At 41.8% G+C, this 22,705-nt stretch overlaps 1 protein-coding gene across 4 annotated transcripts in view; it reads left to right on the top strand.

Moving 5' to 3' along the window:
• Positions 1–6,688: 6,688 nt before the first annotated feature.
• DDX3X (DEAD-box helicase 3 X-linked) overlaps positions 6,689–22,705 on the top strand; it is a 28,100-nt gene continuing 12,083 nt past the window's right edge. The window contains exons 1-17 of one of the 4 annotated variants that reach the window (XM_040632842.1): positions 6,692–7,064; positions 9,940–9,997; positions 11,553–11,600; positions 13,416–13,548; positions 14,505–14,663; positions 14,746–14,845; positions 15,291–15,426; positions 16,517–16,602; positions 16,923–17,021; positions 17,133–17,293; positions 17,698–17,842; positions 17,922–18,066; positions 18,267–18,448; positions 18,537–18,654; positions 18,902–19,055; positions 19,589–19,725; positions 19,929–22,505. In XM_040632842.1, the coding sequence (XP_040488776.1) occupies positions 7,020–7,064; positions 9,940–9,997; positions 11,553–11,600; positions 13,416–13,548; positions 14,505–14,663; positions 14,746–14,845; positions 15,291–15,426; positions 16,517–16,602; positions 16,923–17,021; positions 17,133–17,293; positions 17,698–17,842; positions 17,922–18,066; positions 18,267–18,448; positions 18,537–18,654; positions 18,902–19,055; positions 19,589–19,725; positions 19,929–20,008 (1,986 nt within the window). In that variant the 5' untranslated portion in view covers positions 6,692–7,019 and the 3' untranslated portion in view covers positions 20,009–22,505. Of the gene's footprint in view, positions 7,065–9,939; positions 9,998–11,552; positions 11,601–13,415; positions 13,549–14,504; positions 14,664–14,745; positions 14,846–15,290; positions 15,427–16,516; positions 16,603–16,922; positions 17,022–17,132; positions 17,294–17,697; positions 17,843–17,921; positions 18,067–18,266; positions 18,449–18,536; positions 18,655–18,901; positions 19,056–19,585; positions 19,726–19,928; positions 22,506–22,705 lie in introns of those variants that run through there. The other 3 variants (XM_040632835.1, XM_040632845.1, XM_040632849.1) reach the window with 3 other exon arrangements.

The following is a 22,705-nucleotide window of genomic DNA, read 5'->3' as shown; positions in this document are numbered from 1 at the left end:
GGGGGGGGGCGGTCCCTCTCTTCTAGAGCCGCTGTGAGGATTAGATGAGCTAATAATGCGTGTGAGGCATTTACAACAGTGCTTCTAAACAGACAGAAAACCAGACCATGGAAAATGCAGCTCCATCTTCCCAGAAAACGTAAAAGAAGAGTTCCAAAGCACTTTCCCTGCTGGTCTCCACATTTCAGTAGGGCTCATCGGCCCTGTGTGGGTGGTGACACAGACTGCCTGTAATTAAACTGAATTTCCATGACGAATCTTTTCTGCCTTATTGGTTCGTAACACTAGGATGGCCAACAGAGGGAAGACTCCACAGGAAAGGGTTCGGGGTTCTGCCTAAGTACACAATTCTGCATTCGTAGAGTACAAAGGGTTGGACAGTAGGATTTTGACTCTGGTTACAATGTGTATTTTTTTCTACACCACCAGGCAATTCTGACACGAGCTGGGAGCCCTACGGATTCAAATCCTTTCTGACGCTGTCTCCGGGTAGATCCCATAGGGTAAGGGTTCGGTCCTACAAGATTATCACCTGTGCTTCTGACCAACCGGCTACAGATTCGAGGTTCCAACAACCCCCACCTTTGGTTCGATTAATTTGCTGTAATTTGCTGGAGCGGATCACGGAACTCAGAGAAGGATTTCACTTAATAGATCGTTGGTTTATTCTAAGAGGATCTAACTCAGAACAGCCAGACGGAAGAGACGCACAGGGCGAGGTAGGGGAGAAAGGGCGGGGAGCGTCCACGCCCTCTCCAGGCCCCGCCACTCTCCCCACATCTCCAGGTGCTCACCAACACGGAAGCTCTGGAACCAGTCTTTTCGGATGTTTACGGAGGCTTGTTACACAGGCACGATTAAATCATTGGCCATCGGGATTGAATTTAACCTCCTGCTCCCCACCCCGTCCCAGGTCTGCAGGGTGGGACTGAAAGGTCCAACCTGCCAACCAGCCCCCATCCTTAGGCACTTTCTAAAAGTCACTTCATTAACGTAACAAAAGACCTTTATCACTCACTCTCTTCACAGGAAATTCCTAGGGTTTTAGGAGCTCAGTGCCGGGAATGGGGGTCAAAGGCCAAATATGTATTTCTTATTCTAAATCACAATCTCGTAGACAATCCTAGCAAGAGGTCTTTAAAGAAATCAAAATTCAAATGCTGAAAAGGTCTAAAACACTTGAAAAATGATTAAACCCAGCACCCACCAAGGTCTCTAAGACAACGACAGCAATAATTACCAAGTAGGAAGGGGTAGGGGAAAGAATGAGTTTTACAAAGCACAGAGTGTGTAATTCCAACACAGGACTGCTGACTGTGAGGTTATGGCCAAGTTCTAGATCACCCGAGAGAGAAAGACTGCTTAAGATGCCATTGCCTAAGACGCAGCATGGAATCTTGAAGGCATCTGACCCCCTTCCTTGTATTTCTGAGTCCTCCTCGTCTGTCCCAAGGCAAGGTAGCCTCGTTGCCCTTCCGCTACCCCCACCCCATTCCCTCTGGCTCAGAGCCTCCGCCCAAGGTTGCACTATTATTTAGTCCTTCTACTGCCTAGTCACCTTGTATGAATGAAGGCAGAAGTGCACTGAATTTTTGTTTGAAAATATTTTTTAGCAATGTTAGCGGTAGCGAAGATACCCTCCGATGTAACTTGGTTTTTCATCTTGCCATCTTTGTGGGAGGAAAGTGGATTCCAGGCCAGATTTGCTATTTGGGAATATAATAATTGCCTAAAACATACCTGGTTTTGAATGTACCAGCTCTCACCCTTGGAGAATAAGGGTGTACAGCAATATCCCAAAGTCTAAGACTCCTCTTTTCCCTTTAGAACTTTTATCAGCCTCCATAGTAACATCTTCCTAATCACAGTGGACGCTGGAACACTGTGCGGATTAGGGATGCCCATTCCTGACCAGTTGAAAATCCATGGGTAACTTTCAACTCCCACAAAACCTGACTACTAATAGCTTACTGTTGACCAGAGGCCTTTCCAATAACAAACAATTGATTAACACATTTTATATGTTTTATGTATTACATACTGTATTCTTACAATAAAGTAAGCAGAGAAAAGAAAACGTTATTAAGAAAATCATAAGGAAGGGGCACCTGGCTGGCTGAGTCGGTAGAGCATGTGAGTTGATCTCGGGGTCGTGAGATCAAGCCCCATGTTGGGCATAGAGTTTACTTAAAAAAAATCATAAGGAAAAGAAAAATACATTTATGATACTGTACTGTAAAAAACCCATGACTAAATGGACCGTGCAGTTCAAACACCTGTTGTTCAAGGGTTAACTGTACTGAAATTAGGGGTGCCTGGGTGGCTCAGTTGGTGAAACCTCTGCCTTGGGCCCAGGTCGTGATCCCGGGGTCCCGCCCGGGATCAAGCCCTGCGTTGGGCTCTCTGCTCCGCAGGGAGTCTGCTTCTCCCTCTGCCCTCCTCCTTCTCGTACTCTCTCAATCTCTCTCTCAAATAAATAAATAAAATCTTAAAAAAATAAAAAACTATACTGTAAATTAGCTGGCAGTGGAAGCTAATCTGCTTTATTGGGAGCTCGAAACAAACAGAAACTCAAAAAGGCTATTACGCTTTAAAACATAAAAGGAGACTCAGTGGGCACTGCTTTTACCTCCACACCTGGTAATTATCCTGATTACAGGGGAGTTCCGCCCTCTTCGAACTTTATTCCCTGTCCACACTAAAGGGAAGTATGGGTCAGTTGGACCCAGGAGACCTTTCCTCTGGACCTTGCAGAAAAACTACTAGTTTTTAAGGTTCACTAAAGGCTCCGAGGTTTCTAGCTCTTACAATCCCTTTTCCTACCGTTTTTCTTCAAGCTGCAAAATAGTCTGATTATCTTTCTGCAAGGTTTTAGGTTACTTGGGCACATTATTTCTTTGCACCACAATAACGGGATTTCATTTTATCTCAGTTTCAGGGAACGGTGATGGAATTTATTTAAAACCATTTGTGGAAGCAAAATAATGGATTTTAGAACCCCTTAACGTGCCCCACATTACAACTTGCCCAGGGCGGGCATTTGCACTAATTACTCATCATCTAACGTCTATTGGGCAGTCCTAGGGTGTGACAAATTCCTTCTCTTTGGGCTCACACATAACCGCAGTACAACACGGTGAATGTAACAGTGGCTTAAGCAGCCCGGTGCCAGAGCAACTCACTCTGCCGAGGGAGATGAGATGACGGGGAGAAAGCCAAGTGTATGTGTACGTGTAACTACCATGTACTAATCTCTCCTTGCAAAGTGTTTTCATGCACCAGCCCTTGAATCCCAACCACCTTTTCAGACAGAAACTATTTTTAAAAAAGATTTTATTTATTTATTTATTTGACAGAGAGAGAGAGACATCGAGAGAGGGAACACAAGCAGGGGGAGTGGGAGAGGGAGAAGCCGACTTCCCACTGAACAGGGAGCCTGATGCGGGACTGGATCACAGGACCCTGGGACCACGATCTGAGCCGAAGGCAGACACTTAACGACTGAGCCACCCAGGCGCCCCTGGAAACTATTTTTCTTAATTTTTTTTTTAGTAATCACTACACCCAATGTGGGGCTCGAAGCCACGACCCCAGGATGAAGAGTCACACGCTCTCCTGACTGAGCTAGCCGGGTGTCACGAGACATTAACTATTTTTATTCTAACTTTATAGACAAGGAAACTGAGGCACTGAGCCGTCAAGTAAGTTGCCCCCAGGCACACAGGTTGTCAGCAGTAAAGCAGGAATCTGAGCTGCCAGTTCAAGGATCTGCAGTTTCTAGAGTTTTGTCTGCTCCGCTGCCTCCAGGGATTGGGGGATGGGGGGAGGGGGCAAATAGTATATTTGCTTCAGTATGGGCCATCAGCTTAAGAATGTCTGGGAATGTAAGGAAGTGAGAATGCAAAATATGTTTCCCTGGTTTCAGCTTTTCCTAACCCTTTTTAGGTCACTTCAAATAAAATTTGCAAATGACTGCCATGTGGAGAAGATAGGCAAATGACTGTTTAGTGGAAAAGTCCTTTGGAGCGCTATGAAAGTTGGCTCATGTAGCTCATTCTTTTTCAGAGTGAATGTGTTTGAAGACAAAGCTTTGTATGTTTCCCTGCTTCCTTTCCAATTTGATATTCCAATTATAACATATTGATTAACAAACCCCCCTGGTGGCTTGAACTGAGTATGCCTATGAGCAGGGGTTAATTGAAAGTAGGAAACTGCTGTATATTTTAATTATTTTAGGCATTCCCATGGTAGTACCCTGTACATTGGCTCTCCGGAAAAGTAAAATAAAGCCCAGAGACAGGGATATCAGTACATCCTATTGTTGCTACATGCAGTTTGGACTATTACCTTTTGAATCTGGTTACCCTGGTATATATTAAAAGGAAATTGGGGGGCGCCTGGGTGGCTCAGTCGGTTAATTGTCTGCCTTTGGCTCAGGTCATGATCCCGGGGTCCTGGGATCGAGCCCCCCCCCCGCGCACCCCCCCCATCGGGCTCCCTGCTCAGCGGGGAACTGCCTCTCCCTCTCCATCTGTCTTTCCCCCAGCTCATGCTCTCTCTCCAGCTCTCTCTCGCAAAAATAAATAAAATCTTAAAAAATAATAAATAAAAGGAAACTGAAGCCAAACCAAGCAGAAACACCTCACCAGTGCTCTGCGAGAATTCATGAATCTCAGAGCTGAAAGGGACCCTAATGGTCATTAAGCTTAATGGTTCTCAAGGGGGCATTGTGGGTATCTGTATTTTTGGATGTCACAATGACCAGCATGGCTACTGGCATTTAGTGAATCAGGCAAGCTAGATGTTTTACAATGTTGATTAGTCCTATACTGCAAACAATTGACCCGCCGGACACCCATATAAGTGAAAAACGAGTTTATGATATAAAGCCTGGAACACTATTTTACATATAAACAAAAATATTTTTGCCCAGTTTCGATGTACACTGAATTCTCTATGAATGGTAATACTTTAGCAGTTGAAAGATCATACTGTTTTGTTTCAAACATTACCAAGAGTTCATCAATTTAGAAAAGGTCACCAGTGGCAACGCTGCTCTTAGAATCCCTTGAGTTGCATTTGTTGACTGCACTGGGCAGGTGTCTATCATTTAGTGTCGTTGTGCGGGAGCATTCAGATATTAAAGTACATGTTTTATTATAATCATTTTGTATTTATTCTACAGTTAGGTCACGTTTTTTGAAATTGTGTTGTCAGGTTTTATGATTTGTTATTTCAGCATGGTTAAAGGGGGCGTTAACAAACGATTGTCATAAAAAGGAATTGAGATTTTTACAGGGTTAGTAGTCCAGTCAACTCCTTATATAGATGAGGAAATGGAGACCCAAAGCAGTTAAGCAACTTGCCAGGTCACAAGTGTTATATTACCTCCCATCTCCTTAGAATTTCAGTTTCAATTTTAAAAACCGGAAAGGGACAGAAGCTACGTGGTAATTTATGCGGCGAGCACTCGCTATTTGAATTCTGGCTGCAGAAGACCCTTTGAGGGATGGGTTAAAACCCTGTGTATTATTTAATTCTGTCAGTCTGAAGATTAGAAGACGGGGAAAAGCGTTTACAAAAACCACGTATGCACGGCTGCTCACTTAAAGCCAGGGATCTACTAGTCAATACATTTTCTTCTATTTAAGGGCCTGTGATACTGAAGCAAGAACTAGGGGTGGCCCGCTTCGGAGGGGGCCACAAGAAGGGGTTCCTCCGACGGAAGAAACCCATTTCCTCATGCACTGCAGTGGCCTGAGAGTCACCCCCATCCCAAGCCGACAACGCCGTAGCACTTCCTTTGGCAGGCCCTGACTGCGCCCAGCCACAAACACTGCCGACTCTCTAGGAGAGCCGTTTGCAAGCCCCAAGGTCCCCTAGCTTTGGGAGAAGCAGCAGAGCACCGGAGGCCACGGGCTCTGAGTCGCTGAGCGCCCCGCGGGAGGAAACTAGGGGCCTAATGTACCGTTGTTCCCACGGAGGGCCGGGGTCCCGGGAGGGTACACAAGCAATGGCTCAGGTTCAGCGCTTGATTGTCTCATTGTTTCCTCACCGCGGGGGGCGGGGTGAAACAGGAGGGGCTATTGCGTTCCTAGGCGGTGCCCCCGCTGCCTAGGCAACCGCGCAGTTAAACGTCCAGCCACCCGCACTTGTCCCCAGATCCCCTCCGCTACCCCACCCCCTCCCCGGCCACCATTCCTCCCTCCTTCCTCCTCCTTTCCCCCCTCCTCCTTTTCCCCTTCTTTCCTCCTCTACCCCTCTTCCCTCTCCTGTCCCTTCTCCCCCCAACCCCCCGCCTTCCGAGCACTCAATTAAGGCCAAGGTTTCCAGCTCCACAAAATGGCCACCGCGAGCAACACCTGCGGTCACATGACCAGCCGTCCTCCCGGCTTCGGGTTTTTTCTTGCCTAACTCCGTTTTCGGGGAGGCTGCCCGCGGAAGAACAAGGGCTGATTAGTTCGAAGAAATCTACGGACATCCCCAAGTCGGAGGACTGACAGAAACAAGAACGAGTGCTCGGTTGAAAAAAACAGCAAAAACTGAGAACATAGGGAGAAAAGGGAGAAGAGGCCTAGGTTAAATTTTAAGACCTCCTCGCAGGCGGAGAAAGGGACACAACGAGTTATCGCGAGATCTCAAGAACTCAAAACCAGGCTAGGGTATTAACCGGAGAACAGGGGAACTGAAGCTCAAGCGAACTAGGACAGCATTTGGCGCTCTGAGGTCCAAGGTAGGACGACCAGCCAGGGACGGGACTGACTAGAAATCACGCGAGGTTTGGACTAAACGAGCGCGCAGTAGCTAGGCAGAAGTCGCAGCGGCAGGAGGAGTGCGGGTGTGAGGGGGAGGGCCTGCGTCTTACGTGCTGACGTAGTAGCCTTTCGAGTGGGTATATTAGATCCGTGGCCGCGCCGTGAGCTCCAGAGCCGCAGTTCTCCCGTGAGAGGGCCTATTGCGGTGAATCAAACACAGTCGCTCAGCAGAGGAAGACTCCGAGTTCTCGGTACTCTTCAGGGATGAGTCATGTGGCGGTGGAAAATGCGCTCGGGCTGGACCAGCAGGTGAGCTGCAAGGAGTCTACCGGGGTGGTTGCTGACCTAAGTTGGCTTATGGCGCAGCGCTAACTGGTACTCTTAGTTCCCATTTCCACAGTGCCTCGAACTGGCCCGTGTCAGCGCTTCGGGGCTGTGGAAGAACGGGGAGGTGGCAGGAACGCTGGTTATGGCCGTCGCTCGGGCCGGGGACCCGGCTTGGCCCGCGGTATTGTCCCTGGGCCGAGCACAATGGCGGCTTTTGTGTGTGCGTGCGCAGGCGGGCGGAGGGGGAGGGGGGTGCGCGCTCTCTCGCGGGGACGCGCACGCGCGAACCTCGACTGGTTAGTGACCCATGGTTGGTGGGGGGGTGGTTCGCAGCGCGGCAGTGCGGGATTGGAGACCCCTTTGGCCTCTAGGGCTTTCAGCTCTCTTCGCGCGCGCTGCCTTGATTCTTGTCCCAGAGACCCGGCGGCGTTGGGGTGTATGTGTGTGCGCGCCCGCGCGCAGCGGCGTGTGTGTGTGTGTGTGTGTGTGTGCGCGCGCGCGCGCGCGCGTGTGAGCAGGAGGGACGCGGCCCTGGAATGTGGGAGGGGGCGGCGCGGGGGGTGGCCTTCGCTCGGGGTAATGGCGGCGGCCTTCTTTGTGTGGGGCTGGGTGGCTGAGCGGCACTGGGGCCCACTAGCGGGAGAGAGCGGGCCCCGGGTCGGCGAGGGCCTGGAAAGGAGGATGGAATGGACATCTTGTTCCTCCCGGGCTTCTTTCCGCAGGCTCTTTCGCTCCAGCCCGGTTTCCGCAGGGGCCATCGCACGCCGGGTGCCGCGGTCGCCGAGGCCGCGTTTCCGGAGTGGAAAGTTTTGTGACGCAGAAGATTCGGGGAGGAGTGGGGGGAAGGGGAGGGAGTACTGGGTCCCTGCATGCGCTGTGGCGTTGGGCTCTAGATAGAGATTGAACGCGGCGGGGAGACATTAGGGAGTTTAGGGACCTGGAGTGGCCCCTTTTCCTTAGTTGCTCCAAGATAGTCTGTGTGTGGCAATTTAGCGAGAGGGCCGCGCATTGTTTTGGGTGGTACGGGTTGCATGACCATTCCGATGCTAGTGACGTTTGATCCAGGAATCGGCCGGAGGAAAAATACCCGGAATGTAGCTTGGGGGAAATAAACACTTTGCTGTTGACTTGTTGCTGCCTGTGCAGTGAAATTGTGAAATAGGTCAGATCTCCGGGTCTGTCTGTCATCTTAACCGGAATCCCCTCTTCGAAGGCTTTGGGGGTAGATTAGAGGAGGACGTGTGATCTGAGCGAGGAGGAGGGGTTATGGGCTTCGGTGGCAGGAAGTCTGCATCCTTCTGCAACAGAAGCACCGTGCTTCAGATAAGCTTTTCTGTGGGTTGTTGGATCCTTTAAGTAAACTTCTGCTTACCACGAACGCCAGAAAAATCCTGAAACGAGGTTTAGTGACACAAATTGATAGTAGATTTTAATGTAGTCGTGTGTAATATATTTTCAGAGATTTAGTCATCTGTTTCTTTGGGGGAGCATTTCCCCCCATTAATGAATCAGTTACATCCTCCAAATTGCTGACACGTCATAATGTTGAATGAAGTACATACATATCTTGTCAGGAGCACAGGCTATCCCCAGTTTTAACATTTTCTATATAGGTGGTGTTGTTTTAAAAAGATTATAGGCAAGAATGAAGCAATGTAATCCTAACAGTTTATAGTAATCTTTAACATGCTTTGTATCATTCTTGTTGCCCAGTGTAAAATTAACAAAACTTGTAACACAAGTGCAAAAGGAGTTTTTGTTCCTATTGCGCTTTAAAGTATCAGTCTGTTAACAGAAAGCATGGCAGCGTTTTTGCTAATACAAACTATGGAAGCGAGGTGCCTAAAAGTCTTACCATACTTATTTTCTGAAGATTAGCATCTGCTTCCAGTTTTCAGTGACTCCATTGATGATGCTTGCAATTTGACAGTATCAGTCTTGAACTTTTAACAGAAGACTTCTGTCACCTTCGTAAACAGGTGGCATCAGTACTGTGTGATTTGGTCTTCTGTGGCTTTCTTAAAAAAATAAACTGTTTCTTTTGACACGTGTTTTTTTTCCATTGCTTGCAAAGTAGTTTCTGGTTAGTCATAACAGAATGAGAAAACACAGCATGTCTTTGTAGAATGTTGAGGTTTTGAGTTCCAGTGTAAGGGGATGAATAGAAATGGAGATTAAAGCTAGTGAAATGTGTTGTCTTTAAAAAAAAAAAAGTGTTGAATGTCCCTTGTGCTATTTATGTCCAAAGTCTTCTGAACCTAATCTCGATCTTGAAAATGGGAGAATAAATAGGTAGTACCTGCTTCACAGACTTGTTCTTAAGAGTGCTACCCTAATTAAAAATACTTGTGCAACATTTAGGGATAAAAGAAGTAAGAAATGGTCAGTTAAAATTTTGTTTTTCAGGTCTGCTCTGTAGGCTTAAAATAATTCCAAGTAGGAAGGTGGTGGCAATGGAAACATTTGCCAAATATGATGGAGTAAAGATGAATCCATTGCTTATTTTATATTTTAAAATAATTTCTTGGGTCTTTTTCTATGGAAAATGTTACGGGGGAAATTCATTTTTAAATGAATGACTTAAATTTGGACCCAGTTTCTACGGGATAATACCAGCATCCTAGCGTGCTGCTTTCTATAGTATAAACAGTTAGTGCTATTTTGGGTTTGCTTAGAATTTTACAGTCTTTAAAGCTCATTCTTAGTTCATATTCTCATTAAGAGTTTCACATAAGCCCCACGAAGCAGGCAGGGCAACTATTGCTATTCAGTGCTAGAAGGCAGGACTAGGACTAGTTTTCTCTTAGTGTAATATTTCAGCACACAGACTGCTAACCATTTAACTCTCTTCTCCTAGTTTGCTGGACTAGACCTGAACTCTTCAGATAATCAGAGTGGAGGAAGTACGGCAAGCAGTAAGTAAACCATTTTATGAATTTCTTGAATATTAGAGCTTTAATAACTTAATGTTTCATTGGACTTTTTTAAAGCTTAAGAATTTCTCCTCTACTTTTGACTGTGCAAAGAATTATATAGTCAGTGTTCGTAGAATAATGCAGTGTACTTAGTAATCAATCTAAAGCATTGTGGTCTTTGGGTAATAAAAGGGGCTCATTTTCTTGAGTAAAAACAATCATTAAGAAGAAGTTGATACAACACACAAATTATCTTTGGAAGAGTTTGATTATATCCATTATGAATCTTGAACCCAGCTTAGCCGTGGTGGGAATGTGTTGATATCCCTATTTGTGTGAATTTACCAGAATTAATTTCAATAAAGGGAACATTCACATTCATCAGCTACAGCTAACCCTTTCCTGTGAAGAACATGAGACTTACAAGGTTATACTGAATCTTGAGGTGTTGGTTAGGATTTTAAATGCTGAATTGCATCATTCTTTTGAAAAGGAGTAGATATAAAAGCTTTATTTCATCTTATTTTTTCAGAGTTCTTGTTTTTTTGAGACTTGTTATAGATCAGTAGATTAGTATTAAGGTATGGGTGGTTTATTATTTGGCAGTAGACCTGTTTCAGGTTCCCTCAGGTCAGGTCTCTTCCTGTTAACCACCCCCCCCCCCCCGAAAAAAAGGAGAGGGGAAATGGCTACAGGCTGTAGGGTGTGAAAGCATTATTTTTTTCAAGCACTGTGTTGGGTGGTAAAGGACCTGGCCTCCTTTTTAGGCACTGGGCACAAAGTTACTTGGTATTTTTTATAGTTCACTTTATTTGTCATGGTAAAGATCTTTTAAGAGTTGATCATCCTAATAGAGATATTTAATATGAATTCAACCCAAAAGTGGAAAGGATAGTTAAATTGCAGATTCATTAGTAATAAAGCAGGTTGATTTTCCTTTACTTAGTAGATACACGTTATTTGCTTTTGCTTCTTATCCATTGTCTAGGCTGTATTCTTGCCTGCTTATAGAACAAGTTGACTATAGACTAATTAGCAAGCCTCAAGTTAAAACTCTCAGTTCCTTGAAATCCTTTTCGCCTTTGCAGTTTTTCCTTAATGTGTATCGTCTGTTTTTTGGAACTTACCAGGATGGAAACAAAAATGTCTCTTAGTACCTGATTGCATGATTTATTACATAGTAGTCTGTGAGGTTATTACAGTAGTACTTAAGTTATTAACCATGTCTGTTTATGACCTTTCTCTGAAATAATAGCAGGCCTTTAAGGAAAGTTGTGTTACATTAACCACTAGTGACAAGTTATATATTTATTTGTGGATTTCAATGATTAGGTTCCAAGTCAAATTTTTATTTACCAAACTTTTCCTCCTCCCCCTCCCTTTTTAAAGTTCTTAAAAAGCAATACCCATTTAAAGTAAAAGCAGATTCATTCCCCCCCCCTCAGTTTCCAAGTAAGAGACTGGAAGGCTGGATACTAAAAAAATTTTTTCCAGGACCATTTTTTAGTAGCACAAATTGTCGTTTTGGCGTTTAATTTTATATTCTTTCTTTTAGAGGGGCGCTATATTCCTCCTCACTTAAGGAACAGAGAAGCTACTAAAGGTAAGTTGAGCAACTTGGTAGACCTAATTCTTGTTGTGTTCAGAAGCCGGAGCCTAGGGAAGAATGAGGCACTTTGGGAAGTCCGTAAACATTGTGCTCTCCAGTGCCTGTCAGAATTGGTTCAAATATTAGGACTTAACTCACTTTGGGAAAAGTCACGCAGTGAAAAATTCTATTTTCTATGTTGGATTCTTCTGTCAGGCCAAGGGCATGGTTTTGTACAATTTTGCTAGTGGTGTACTTTGTGATTTGTGTTTATAATCATTCACATCATGATTTCAATTTGAAAAAGGTGAGTAGGCACCCTACTGTGTAGACCAAATTGCATGGTGATAACCAAGTTATTTCTGTTTTGCAGAGCTGTCAAAAGAAAGATGGGTTATTGCAGAATAGATAACAGATTATAAACAAATTGTAACATTGGGCATGCTCCCAGTAAGTTGGGAGTGATTCTCTGGTTTCATCTCCTTGCCCTTAACTGCTTCATTTGAAAGATTTTGTCTGAAAGTATCACAGCACCTGGTCTTTCCTGATTGTGTTTGTAATGTAGTGATAGATAACTAGTAGATAATTAATTATGGGACAGTTGTTTGGATGCTGTATATTCCATAAAATAGGTGATCTGAGATTTGGAGGAAAAGTGAAAGTTTGGAAAACAATTTAAAGGTTAAGAAGAAGGAAGGTGATAAAGAAGGCAGAATCGGAAGGGTAGAGAAGTCCACAGAAACCTGTGGTTTGCTGTCATTCCTCCATATGCATGTGCAGTCTTTATATTAGCTTCAATGTCCCTGCAATACCTGGATATAAAATCCATATTACAATTTCTTAATTATTGTATCATTGTTCTTAGTTACTGCATATTTTGTCTATCGTCATGGGTTCTCTCATTTTTAAGAGTGTTCTAGCTGAAATTGGCCCCATGTATATTTCGTGCTTTTCCCTCTTCATCCCAGTGACAAGAGATCAAAGGGAAGAGGCAGTATAGAGGTTTTAGGACTGAAAGAGATCTTAGAAATGTAATATTGCTGGCTAAGGCTGTTGATCACCTGGCTGGCTAATGGTAGAGGCATCAGGCTGAGGGAAAGTAACTTGTAAACTAGCTCTATAATAAAGTGCTCCTGAAACTAGTTTAAACCCTCTACTGCTTGTCTTTAAACCTTCTACCTGTTGGGGTCATTACCTTTCTCATTCCCTGTTATTGAATGTTTATAGTACCTAAGAATCTGTCCAGACTAACCGTGTGCAGGGATGAGGATTTTCCTTTTTTCTAGGTATTCCTGATTCTTGTCTGATAGTATGCATTTCATGTGAACAGAGCACTGTTCTACTTTTTACTATTGAAACTGGAAAACGCTGTATTAAATCAAGTAAACCGACACCTTTAGGAAGGTCTTAAATAAACTACCTCTAAGAAACACTGAAACAGTGGCAACTGTTTCCTAGTAAACTGGGTTCACACCTATAAAATGAAATTAAATTGTGGTGGTCATAATAACAATTGTTTTATAGGCAAAGCGATTGACCTTATTAGAGGTGGTATCTTATTTAGAACACCTTTGGACTGTCAAATTGCCTGGATTAGTGCACAGTATTTTCTAGTGGAGAGAATTAAAAATACAAAAAATTTTGTTGGCCAGTTGTAAACCAGCTCTAAATCTTGGTTCTCTTCTAGTACCATGATAGGAATATTTCCATTGTCCTTCCAGTTCACAGAGATAAGATAAAGTTAGAGGGCTTCGAATTCAGAGATCTAGGTATTGTAAATTTCTAATTAAAATGCAATAACATGGGTTTGCTTTTTTTTTTTTATTGAAGGATTCTACGATAAAGACAGTTCAGGGTGGAGTTCTAGTAAAGATAAGGATGCATACAGCAGTTTTGGATCTCGTAGTGATTCAAGAGGGAAGTCTAGTTTCTTTAGTGATCGTGGAAGTGGATCAAGGGGAAGGTAAGTGATTTTTATTGATCTTCTCGTCTTATGTGTATGCAATTTAGGAATTGGTCTTTAATTGGTAAGTACTCATTCTTGTACTCTGACCAGTAAGCATGATGTTTTTTTTCCTTTAATAGACAACCTACTTGGATGTTAAGCATTATGTCTGTGTAATCCTATTTTCCTAGCTGCAAGAGGTCTTAACTAAAATGAACTTGTTACATAGAAATTGGATGAGAATAAGAATGTGCCCCTGGGCATAATGAAATCAGTTATTTTTATATTTCTTTAGCTTTATTTATATGTAAAGGAGTAAGTTTATCTGGTGAATGGCCTAATATGGTTGAGATTTTTTGTGGATATTCTATATGACAATTTTTAAACACCTTATATTTTTGATTACACAAGTGGTGAACTGACCTCATGCGCCTAATAGCTGTGGTTAGTCCTGTGTGTCCTGATTTTTCGCAAACAGGCCTAAAACTTAAAACATCTTAATTCAGGTAAGGATTATTTTCTACCTATTATCCAGAGTCTGTCACACAGGTGAATTGATTGTCCTTTTAAATGACATCCTAGCATAACTGGGACAATTGATGTTTGGTGTGCTATTTTCTTCTCTTTCCTGCCACTAAAATGTATTTGGGATAGAAGTTTAGATAAAGGTGTAAGTTATGTGCTGATACCAAATATTTTAAGACACTGTTCTTAATTTCAGCATATATGAGACCTGTGTAGGCTGTTTAATATTACAGAAATGAAGAAGGATACATATTTAGCATATATAAATGACACATACAATCTGATTAATTAAAAGGCCTTATTTGTCAAATCAGAGTAAGCAAAATTGACATCCTTGAAGTTAGCTGTAATGAGCAGTTCAAGTTCTCTCCAGGTGCTGTTCTAGAGTAGTCTAGGAATCTGATAGTGGTTAAATGATATGATTCTGAGTAGTTGCTTATGCTGTTCAGGTTTGATGATCGTGGACGGAGTGACTACGATGGCATTGGCAGCCGTGGTGACAGAAGTGGTTTTGGCAAATTCGAACGTGGTGGAAATAGTCGCTGGTGTGACAAATCAGATGAAGATGATTGGTCAAAACCACTCCCACCAAGTGAACGCTTGGAACAGTAAGTTTTTGAAATGTATGTTAATTGTGATATTAAAGCCTCATCAGCTAGTATAACAAACTTACCAATCCTTTGATTTCAGGGAACTCTTCTCTGGAGGAAACACTGGAATTAACTTTGAGAAATATGACGACATTCCAGTTGAGGCAACAGGCAACAACTGTCCTCCGCATATTGAAAGTGTAAGTATTTGTGCTTGACCTTTTAAGACACAGAGAGAAGTGTAAACTTTTTCACAGCACATCAGAATGAAGTGGGCTTCCTTTTTTTTTTTTTGAAGTGGGCTTCCTAAAAGCAAATGCAGACTGTGCCTACTTTAATATAACTCTTCAGTTATATTAAAAACCTGCTTCATTGGTTTGTGGAAAGGGAATGATTGAGTTCAGTGCCACCATTACTAATAATTGAAAATAGAAAATGGGTCAAATACAGGAAGAACCCAGACTCTCCAATGTATATTAAACCTGGGGTTGATTTTTCTCAAAATGTAATGTCGGGTCACGTAAAGCAGCTGTACAGTACAAATCAGCTGTTAGGGTTTTCCCACCTGTTATTGTATTAGTGTAAAGCAAAAATGGCTCCAGATAGCATTTCTAGCTATTTAACCCCATTGAATTTCTTTGACAGTTCAGTGACGTTGAGATGGGAGAAATTATTATGGGCAATATTGAGCTTACTCGTTACACTCGCCCAACTCCAGTGCAAAAGCATGCTATTCCTATTATCAAAGAGAAAAGAGACTTAATGGCTTGTGCTCAAACAGGTAAGTTTACTTGATAAAGGTAAAAAATTGTCAAGAATACCATTAATTGGGTTTGCTCTTGTAAATATAGTACCAAAAAAACCAGACAGGGTATCTTAAGTTTCACGGGGAAGCTTGAGTCCCAGATGTACCCTCACCTGTATACTTTGATACAGGTATGCAATAGCTGGCTGATAGTTCTTGTTTTAGACCTTTGGATTTTATGTAATCTTTACTGTTCTCATTAGGGCCTGTAGAAAGTCCTCAGCCCAGTACTGCTGCAAGAGGGTTAGATTATTGTCAGTGCATTGGTGGGAAATGAGCACTTATATTATAGCACTTTATCTGGAATAAGGAGGATAAGATTAGAATAGTCTGATCTATAGGAATGTGGCCAAGGGAAAGGTGCCTTCATGGGAAAGGAGCACCTCCCATCTTTTGGGAATGGGGTTAGTTAGAACCTCTAAGTTGAATACAAGCTTTGCTATATTGGTGAGTTTGACCAATATGAAAGAGGGTGAATCCCCCTCCCCATTAAAAGTATAAAATAATCATCTGGTATTTTTTTCTTCTCTATGGAAGAGTGAGAATGTCATTCTTTGTACATCATCAGTATCTACAGTACCTACAAGGAAGTGTTAGAAATTGAAATTGACATCACTTTTGAGGCAAAATTGCTATTCTCTTTACACACACAAATGCAGAAAAGTGAGTACTACATTGTTCTTGATCAGAGTTTGGTTACTTTCTCTTTAAGGGAACAAAATAAACATTTTTGGTTTTATGGGCCAGATGGTCTCCATCGCCAATCTCATTTCTGCTTTTGTAGTGTGAAAGCACCTATAGACCATATGTAAATTTGGCATCGGTCTATTCCAGTAAAGTTTTATTTACAAAGATAAATAGGCTGGGACTTCGTTTGCTGACTTCTGTTAGAGCTGGGTCGAAGAAGTCACTTGATGTTTTTAATTTAGGTGTTAATTTTTAGAAAATGTATTTGGGCATGAAGTAGACCTAATAACTAGTAATAGGGCACTAAAACTCACGTACCAATATTTATTCAAAAATAATAAGCAGGTGGTTGAATTAGAATATGCTTTTTCTTAAACAGGGTCTGGAAAAACTGCAGCGTTTCTCTTACCCATCTTGAGTCAGATTTATTCAGATGGTCCAGGCGAGGCTTTGAGGGCCATGAAGGTAAATATTTGTAAAGTGGGACTTCATTTATTTATTTTAAAGTAAGCTCTATGCCCAGTGTGGGGCTTGAACTCACTGCCCCGAGATCAAGAGTTGCATGCTCTACTGACTGAGCCAGCCAGGCACCCCACTGGGACATCATTGTAGAACTTTGTAGGTAGCTGTTGAGAGAACTTTCAAAGAACTTCCTACTTGCTCCAAATTATTTAATGAAAAAGAGTTTTCAAGTGTAATCTATAGATTATAGAAGGGGGGATTATGTTGTAATGGGTCTTTAAGAGAGGATGTTAAGAGTTTAACTTACTTTAATTGTTTCTTAGGAAAATGGAAGGTATGGGCGTCGCAAGCAATACCCAATCTCCTTGGTATTAGCACCAACTAGAGAATTGGCAGTACAGATCTATGAGGAAGCCAGGAAAGTAAGTATGCGTTTCTGGGCTTATTGGCTTTCTCGTTGATTGTAATGAAATGTTTTATGACCGTGTAAAAGTGTTGGCCTTAAAGTTGATAAAATTTCTTTGCTTTCATAGTTTTCATACCGATCTAGAGTTCGACCTTGCGTGGTTTATGGTGGTGCTGATATCGGTCAACAGATACGAGACTTAGAGCGTGGATGCCACTTGTTAGTAGCTACTCCAGGACGTCTAGTGGATATGATGGAGAGAGGAAAGATTGGATTAGACTTTTGCAAGTATGTTATTTTTAAGTGCATAAGATGTAATAATTTTTTAAATTACTGGCCATTAGTTTTGTAGTAGTTATCAACATTGTTGACATCTTAAGATTGAGAAGTGATTTTATTTTAGTCCTCTAACTTTTCTAAGAAGTTTGCTAATTGTAATTTTAATGTTGAAAAATTAAGGACTTTTTTTAGTAGAGGCTGAGAATGAATGACCAGACTGGGACAGAGTGAGAAGTAGTAAGAGCTAGTTTTGCTGTATACTTGTAAATGATGGCAAAATCCTCGGCTGGGTCTCATGTACATGTGTCAAATCATGCAGTGTGAGGAATTCATCAAAATACATCAATTTCGATAATAGCTATACTAAAACGGTCTTTTCTTCTCAAATTCTAAACTGAGTATTTTTATGGCAGATACTTGGTGTTAGATGAAGCCGATCGGATGTTGGATATGGGTTTTGAACCTCAGATACGTAGAATAGTTGAACAAGATACTATGCCACCAAAAGGTGTCCGCCACACTATGATGTTTAGTGCTACTTTTCCTAAGGAAATACAGGTATTGTTTGATGCTGCAACTTTTATTACTTAGGAACTTGTTGATCTCAGCAGATAGTAAACATTTTTTTTTCTTTCAGATGCTGGCTCGTGATTTCTTGGATGAGTATATCTTTTTAGCTGTAGGAAGAGTTGGCTCTACCTCTGAGAATATTACACAGAAAGTAGTTTGGGTGGAAGAGTCCGACAAACGGTCGTTTTTGCTTGACCTTCTAAATGCAACAGGTAAAATGACAAATGTGTTAGCATCATGCTGGTGGCTTAGGTAATGAGAACCCCTTTGGATTGCCTTTACTGCTTTTCCTCCCCATTTAGAACATTTGTTTAAAGTCTGTTTTTTTTATTTGTCTCTTTGCATGTTTACTAAATGTAAAGAGAACTGAGTCACTATTAGTGACAAAAACCTGGTAATTTTTCACAATCAGGCAAGGATTCACTGACCTTAGTGTTTGTGGAGACCAAAAAGGGTGCAGATTCTCTGGAAGATTTCTTGTACCATGAAGGGTATGCTTGTACCAGTATCCATGGAGACCGATCTCAGAGAGATAGAGAAGAGGCCCTTCACCAGTTCCGCTCAGGAAAAAGCCCAATTCTAGTGGCTACAGCAGTATGTATAAGACAATTCTTATTTTCAAGTTCAGCATGTTCAACTTTTGGCTTTAAGTGTGCCATGTATAACAGAAGTCGTTTTCTAGGTAGCAGCAAGAGGACTGGATATTTCAAATGTGAAACATGTTATCAATTTTGACTTGCCAAGTGATATCGAAGAATATGTACATCGCATTGGCCGTACAGGACGTGTAGGGAACCTTGGTAAGTGTTGGGTTACTTGATGGTCTGGTGGTGGTTTTCCAGTGGGATGTGTGCAGCCAAGAACTTTCCAGGATCTTAAGTCTAAGAACTCCTCTGTTTCTAAGGAATGCGGTTAAAATCTATCTCAGCAATACAAGCGACTTGTCATCTCTTGGTATTCTACTTAATATGCTGTGTAGGAAAGTAAGAATACTATGCTTTTTTTTGTGGAAGACCTTAATTTATGTACTTTTTGGAACTGGTTTAGGCCTTGCCACCTCATTCTTTAATGAGAGAAATATAAACATTACCAAGGATTTGTTGGATCTTCTTGTTGAAGCTAAACAAGAAGTGCCATCTTGGTTAGAAAACATGGCTTATGAACACCACTACAAGGGTAGCAGTCGTGGACGATCTAAGAGGTAAGGCGTGCACGTGGTGCATAAAGAGAGGGATGGGTGCCATATCCACAGTTCACTTCTCCAGTATTTAAGTTGAGGGGTCTTCATATTTCTTAGGTTGCCTGGATCCTTTGGGTGAGGGGTGTTAGAAAGGGTTGACACCGAGTTAAAGCCAGCCATTGGTGGCTACGGCCTTTAAGATCACTATTTAGGGGCGCCTGGGTGGCACAGCGGTTAAGCGTCTGCCTTCGGCTCAGGGCGTGATCCCAGCGTTCTGGGATCGAGCCCCACATCGGGCTCCTCCGCTATGGGCCTGCTTCTTCCTCTCCCACTCCCCCTGCTTGTGTTCCCTCTCTCGCTGGCTGTCTCTATCTCTGTCGAATAAATAAATAAAATCTTAAAAAAAAAAAATCACTAGGGAAGAGGGCTGGATAGGGGAAACCTTTGCATTGCAAAATCAGAAATTGGCCACTGGAAAGTTTTAACAAGAATGGGGTTACTTGGTGGAGTTTCATCTTCCCGTGAGCCACCAACACACCTTGTTGTTGCAGTAGTAGATTCAGTGGAGGATTTGGTGCCCGAGACTATCGACAAAGCAGCGGTGCCAGCAGTTCCAGCTTCAGCAGCAGCCGCGCAAGCAGCAGCCGCAGTGGTGGAGGCGGCCACGGCAGCAGCAGGGGGTTTGGTGGAGGTAATGTGGATTTCTTAACCTGGCTTTGGGAAGGGCTTCTTCCTCGTAGTCCTCTTTTTCAAAGTGTAATTAAAAACATCGGGGAAGTTCAGCCCTGTAGATTGCTTTTTGTAATTTGATATCAAAGTACTTAAAGAAGGGAAAGATTGTATTTAACGGTGAATGACTTAATTAATTTCTCTCTTTTTTAAATCTCTCATTAGGTGGCTATGGAGGCTTTTACAACAGTGATGGATATGGAGGAAATTATAACTCCCAGGGGGTTGACTGGTGGGGTAACTGAACCTGCTTTGCAGTAGGTCACCCTGCCAAACAAGCTAATATGGAAACCACATGTAACTTAGCCAGACTATACCTTGTGTAGCTTCAAGAACTCGCAGTACATTACCAGCTGTGATTCTCCACTGAAATTTTTTTTTTAAGGGAGCTCAAGGTCACATGAAGAATTGAAAGGAACAATCAGCAGCCCTGTTCAGAAGGTGGTTCGAAGACTTCATTGCTGTAGTTTGGATTAACTCCCCTCCCGCCAACCCCCATCCCAAACTGCATTTATAATTTTGTGACTGAGGATCATTTGTTTGTTAATGTACTGTGCCTTTAACTTTAGACAACTTTTTATTTTGATGTCCTGTTGGCTCAGTAATGCTCAAGATATCAATTGTTTTGACAAAATAAATTTACTGAACTTGGGCTAAAATCAAACCTTGGCACACAGGTGTGATACAACTTAACAGGAATCATCGATTCATCCATAAATATTATAAGGAAAAAACTTATGCGGTAGCCTGCATTAGGGCTTTTTGATACTTGCAGATTGGGGGAAAACAACGAACGTCTTGAAGCATATTAATGGGATTAGTTTCTAATGTGGCAAACTGTATTAAGTTAAAGTTCTGATTTGCTCACTCTATCCTGGATAGGTATTTAGAACCTGATCGTCTTTAAACAAGCCATTCCAGTCATGATGAGGTGATGTATGAATACATGCATACATTCAAAGCACTGTTTTCAAAGTTAATGCAAGTAAATACAGCAATTCCTCTTTCAATGTTTAGGCAGATCATTAACTATGAGCTAGCCAAATGTGGGCATATTATTACAGGGAAAGTTTAAAGGTCTGATAACTTGAAATAGGTTTTTAGGAGAATTCATCTACTTAGACTTTTTAAATGCCTGCCATAAATGAAATTGAAATGGTAGAATGGCTGACCACAGCAATGACCAGCCCTCCTCAGGGCCCTGGGTGATTTTTGGTCTAATAACGCATGCTAGTGTTGATGTTTTTTGGTCAAGAGGGTATGAACAGGAAGAATTAATGCAGCAGGCTTTATTTTAAATGCCGATTCACATTACTCTGTTCAAGCTGCGTTGAGATGTTAAACTGGCTTACTATAGACTTCGTAAAAATGGCTCCAGAAGAGTAACAAACTGAAATCTTTGAGATCACACAGGTTGGAAATATGTACATAACTGCACAAGGTGTCGATTCTGCTCTACAGTGCAGTTTTAGTCAGTTTTAGTTGCATAGGTTTCCATTGTATTTATAGTCTGTTTATGCTAAATCTGGCCAAAGATGAGCATTGTCCACCACTAAAATGCCTCTGCCACTTTGAATTCTGTGCTAATTTTGTGGCCAGAATGCGGTGATCAAAACGCTCAATCTTTTTACAGTGGCATAGGAAGATGGCAAAAATTTCCTAAAGTGCAATAGATTTTCAAGTGTATTGTGCCTTGTTCTAAAACTTTTATTAAGTAGGTGCACTTGACAGTATTGAGGTCATTTGTTATGGTGCTATTTCAATTAGTCTAGGTTTAGGCCCTTGTACATTTTGCCCATAACTTTTTACAAAGTACTTCTTTTATTGCACATTCAGAGAATTTTATATATATGTCTTGTGTGCGTGTCCTTAAACTTCCAATCTTATTTTGTCTCTTGGAGATTGTTGAACGCAGCTTGTCTAGGAAGGGGATGGGACTAGATTCTAAAATTTATTTGGGACCACGGGAATAATAGTTGGGAAGAAAACTATTTGCACACGACAGATTTCTAGATACTTTTTGCTGCTAGTTTTATGTAATATTTATTGAACATTTTGACAAATATTTATTTTTGTAAGCCTAAAAGTGATTCTTTGAAAGTTTAAAGAAACTTGACCAAAAGACAGTACAAAAACACTGGCACTTGAATGTTGAATGTCACCGTATGCGTGAAATTATATATTTCGGGGTAGTGTGAGCTTTTAATGTTAAGTCATATTAAACTCTTAAGTCAAATTAAGCAGACCCGGCATTGGCAGTGTAGCCATAACTTTCTGATGTTAGTAAAAACAAAATTGGCGACTTGAAATTAAATCATGCCAAGGTTTTGATACACTTGTCTTAAGATATTAATGACACACTTCAAAAACACTGAAAAGAAGTGTCCAGATTCTCAGATGTTTGTTGCGTGAGTTTTGTTTAGTTGTGTGTATTTTTTTTCAGTGAATGTCTGGCACATTGCAATCCTCAAACATGTGGTTATATTTGTTGTATTGGCATATTCAGTGACTTGTACATTCAGTGGTAGCGTTTGAGCAAGTTTTATCAATAAGCAAGCAATATTTTCAGTTAATAAATAAGGTTTCAAAAATCACATTAAGAATGGATTTAAACTTGCTGAATGTAAAGATTGAACTTCAAGTCACTGTAGCTTTAGTAATTGCTTATTGTATTAGTTTAGATGCTAGCACTGCATGTGCTGTGCATATTCTGATTTTATTAAAATAAAAAGTTGAACTGCACAGTCTCCTTTGTTGTTGTCAATTGTGGTTTATTATTATAGGTGAAAATAAAGTTGTGCTCTTGCCTGAAGAATTGTAAGGTGTAATTTTTTTGGTTTGCCGTCCAGTGCTAATTTGGAGGTGCCTCTTGGAGACAGAATTACTCTGATACCATACCATAAGTATTTGTAATAAAAGATGAAGTTGGCCCAAAAAAGTTG

The sequence above is a fragment of the Ursus maritimus genome (genome assembly GCF_017311325.1).
Source record: "Ursus maritimus isolate PB19 chromosome X unlocalized genomic scaffold, ASM1731132v1 scaffold_X1, whole genome shotgun sequence".
Taxonomy (NCBI): domain Eukaryota; kingdom Metazoa; phylum Chordata; class Mammalia; order Carnivora; family Ursidae; genus Ursus; species Ursus maritimus.
This window is presented reverse-complemented; position numbering and strand designations above follow the sequence as displayed.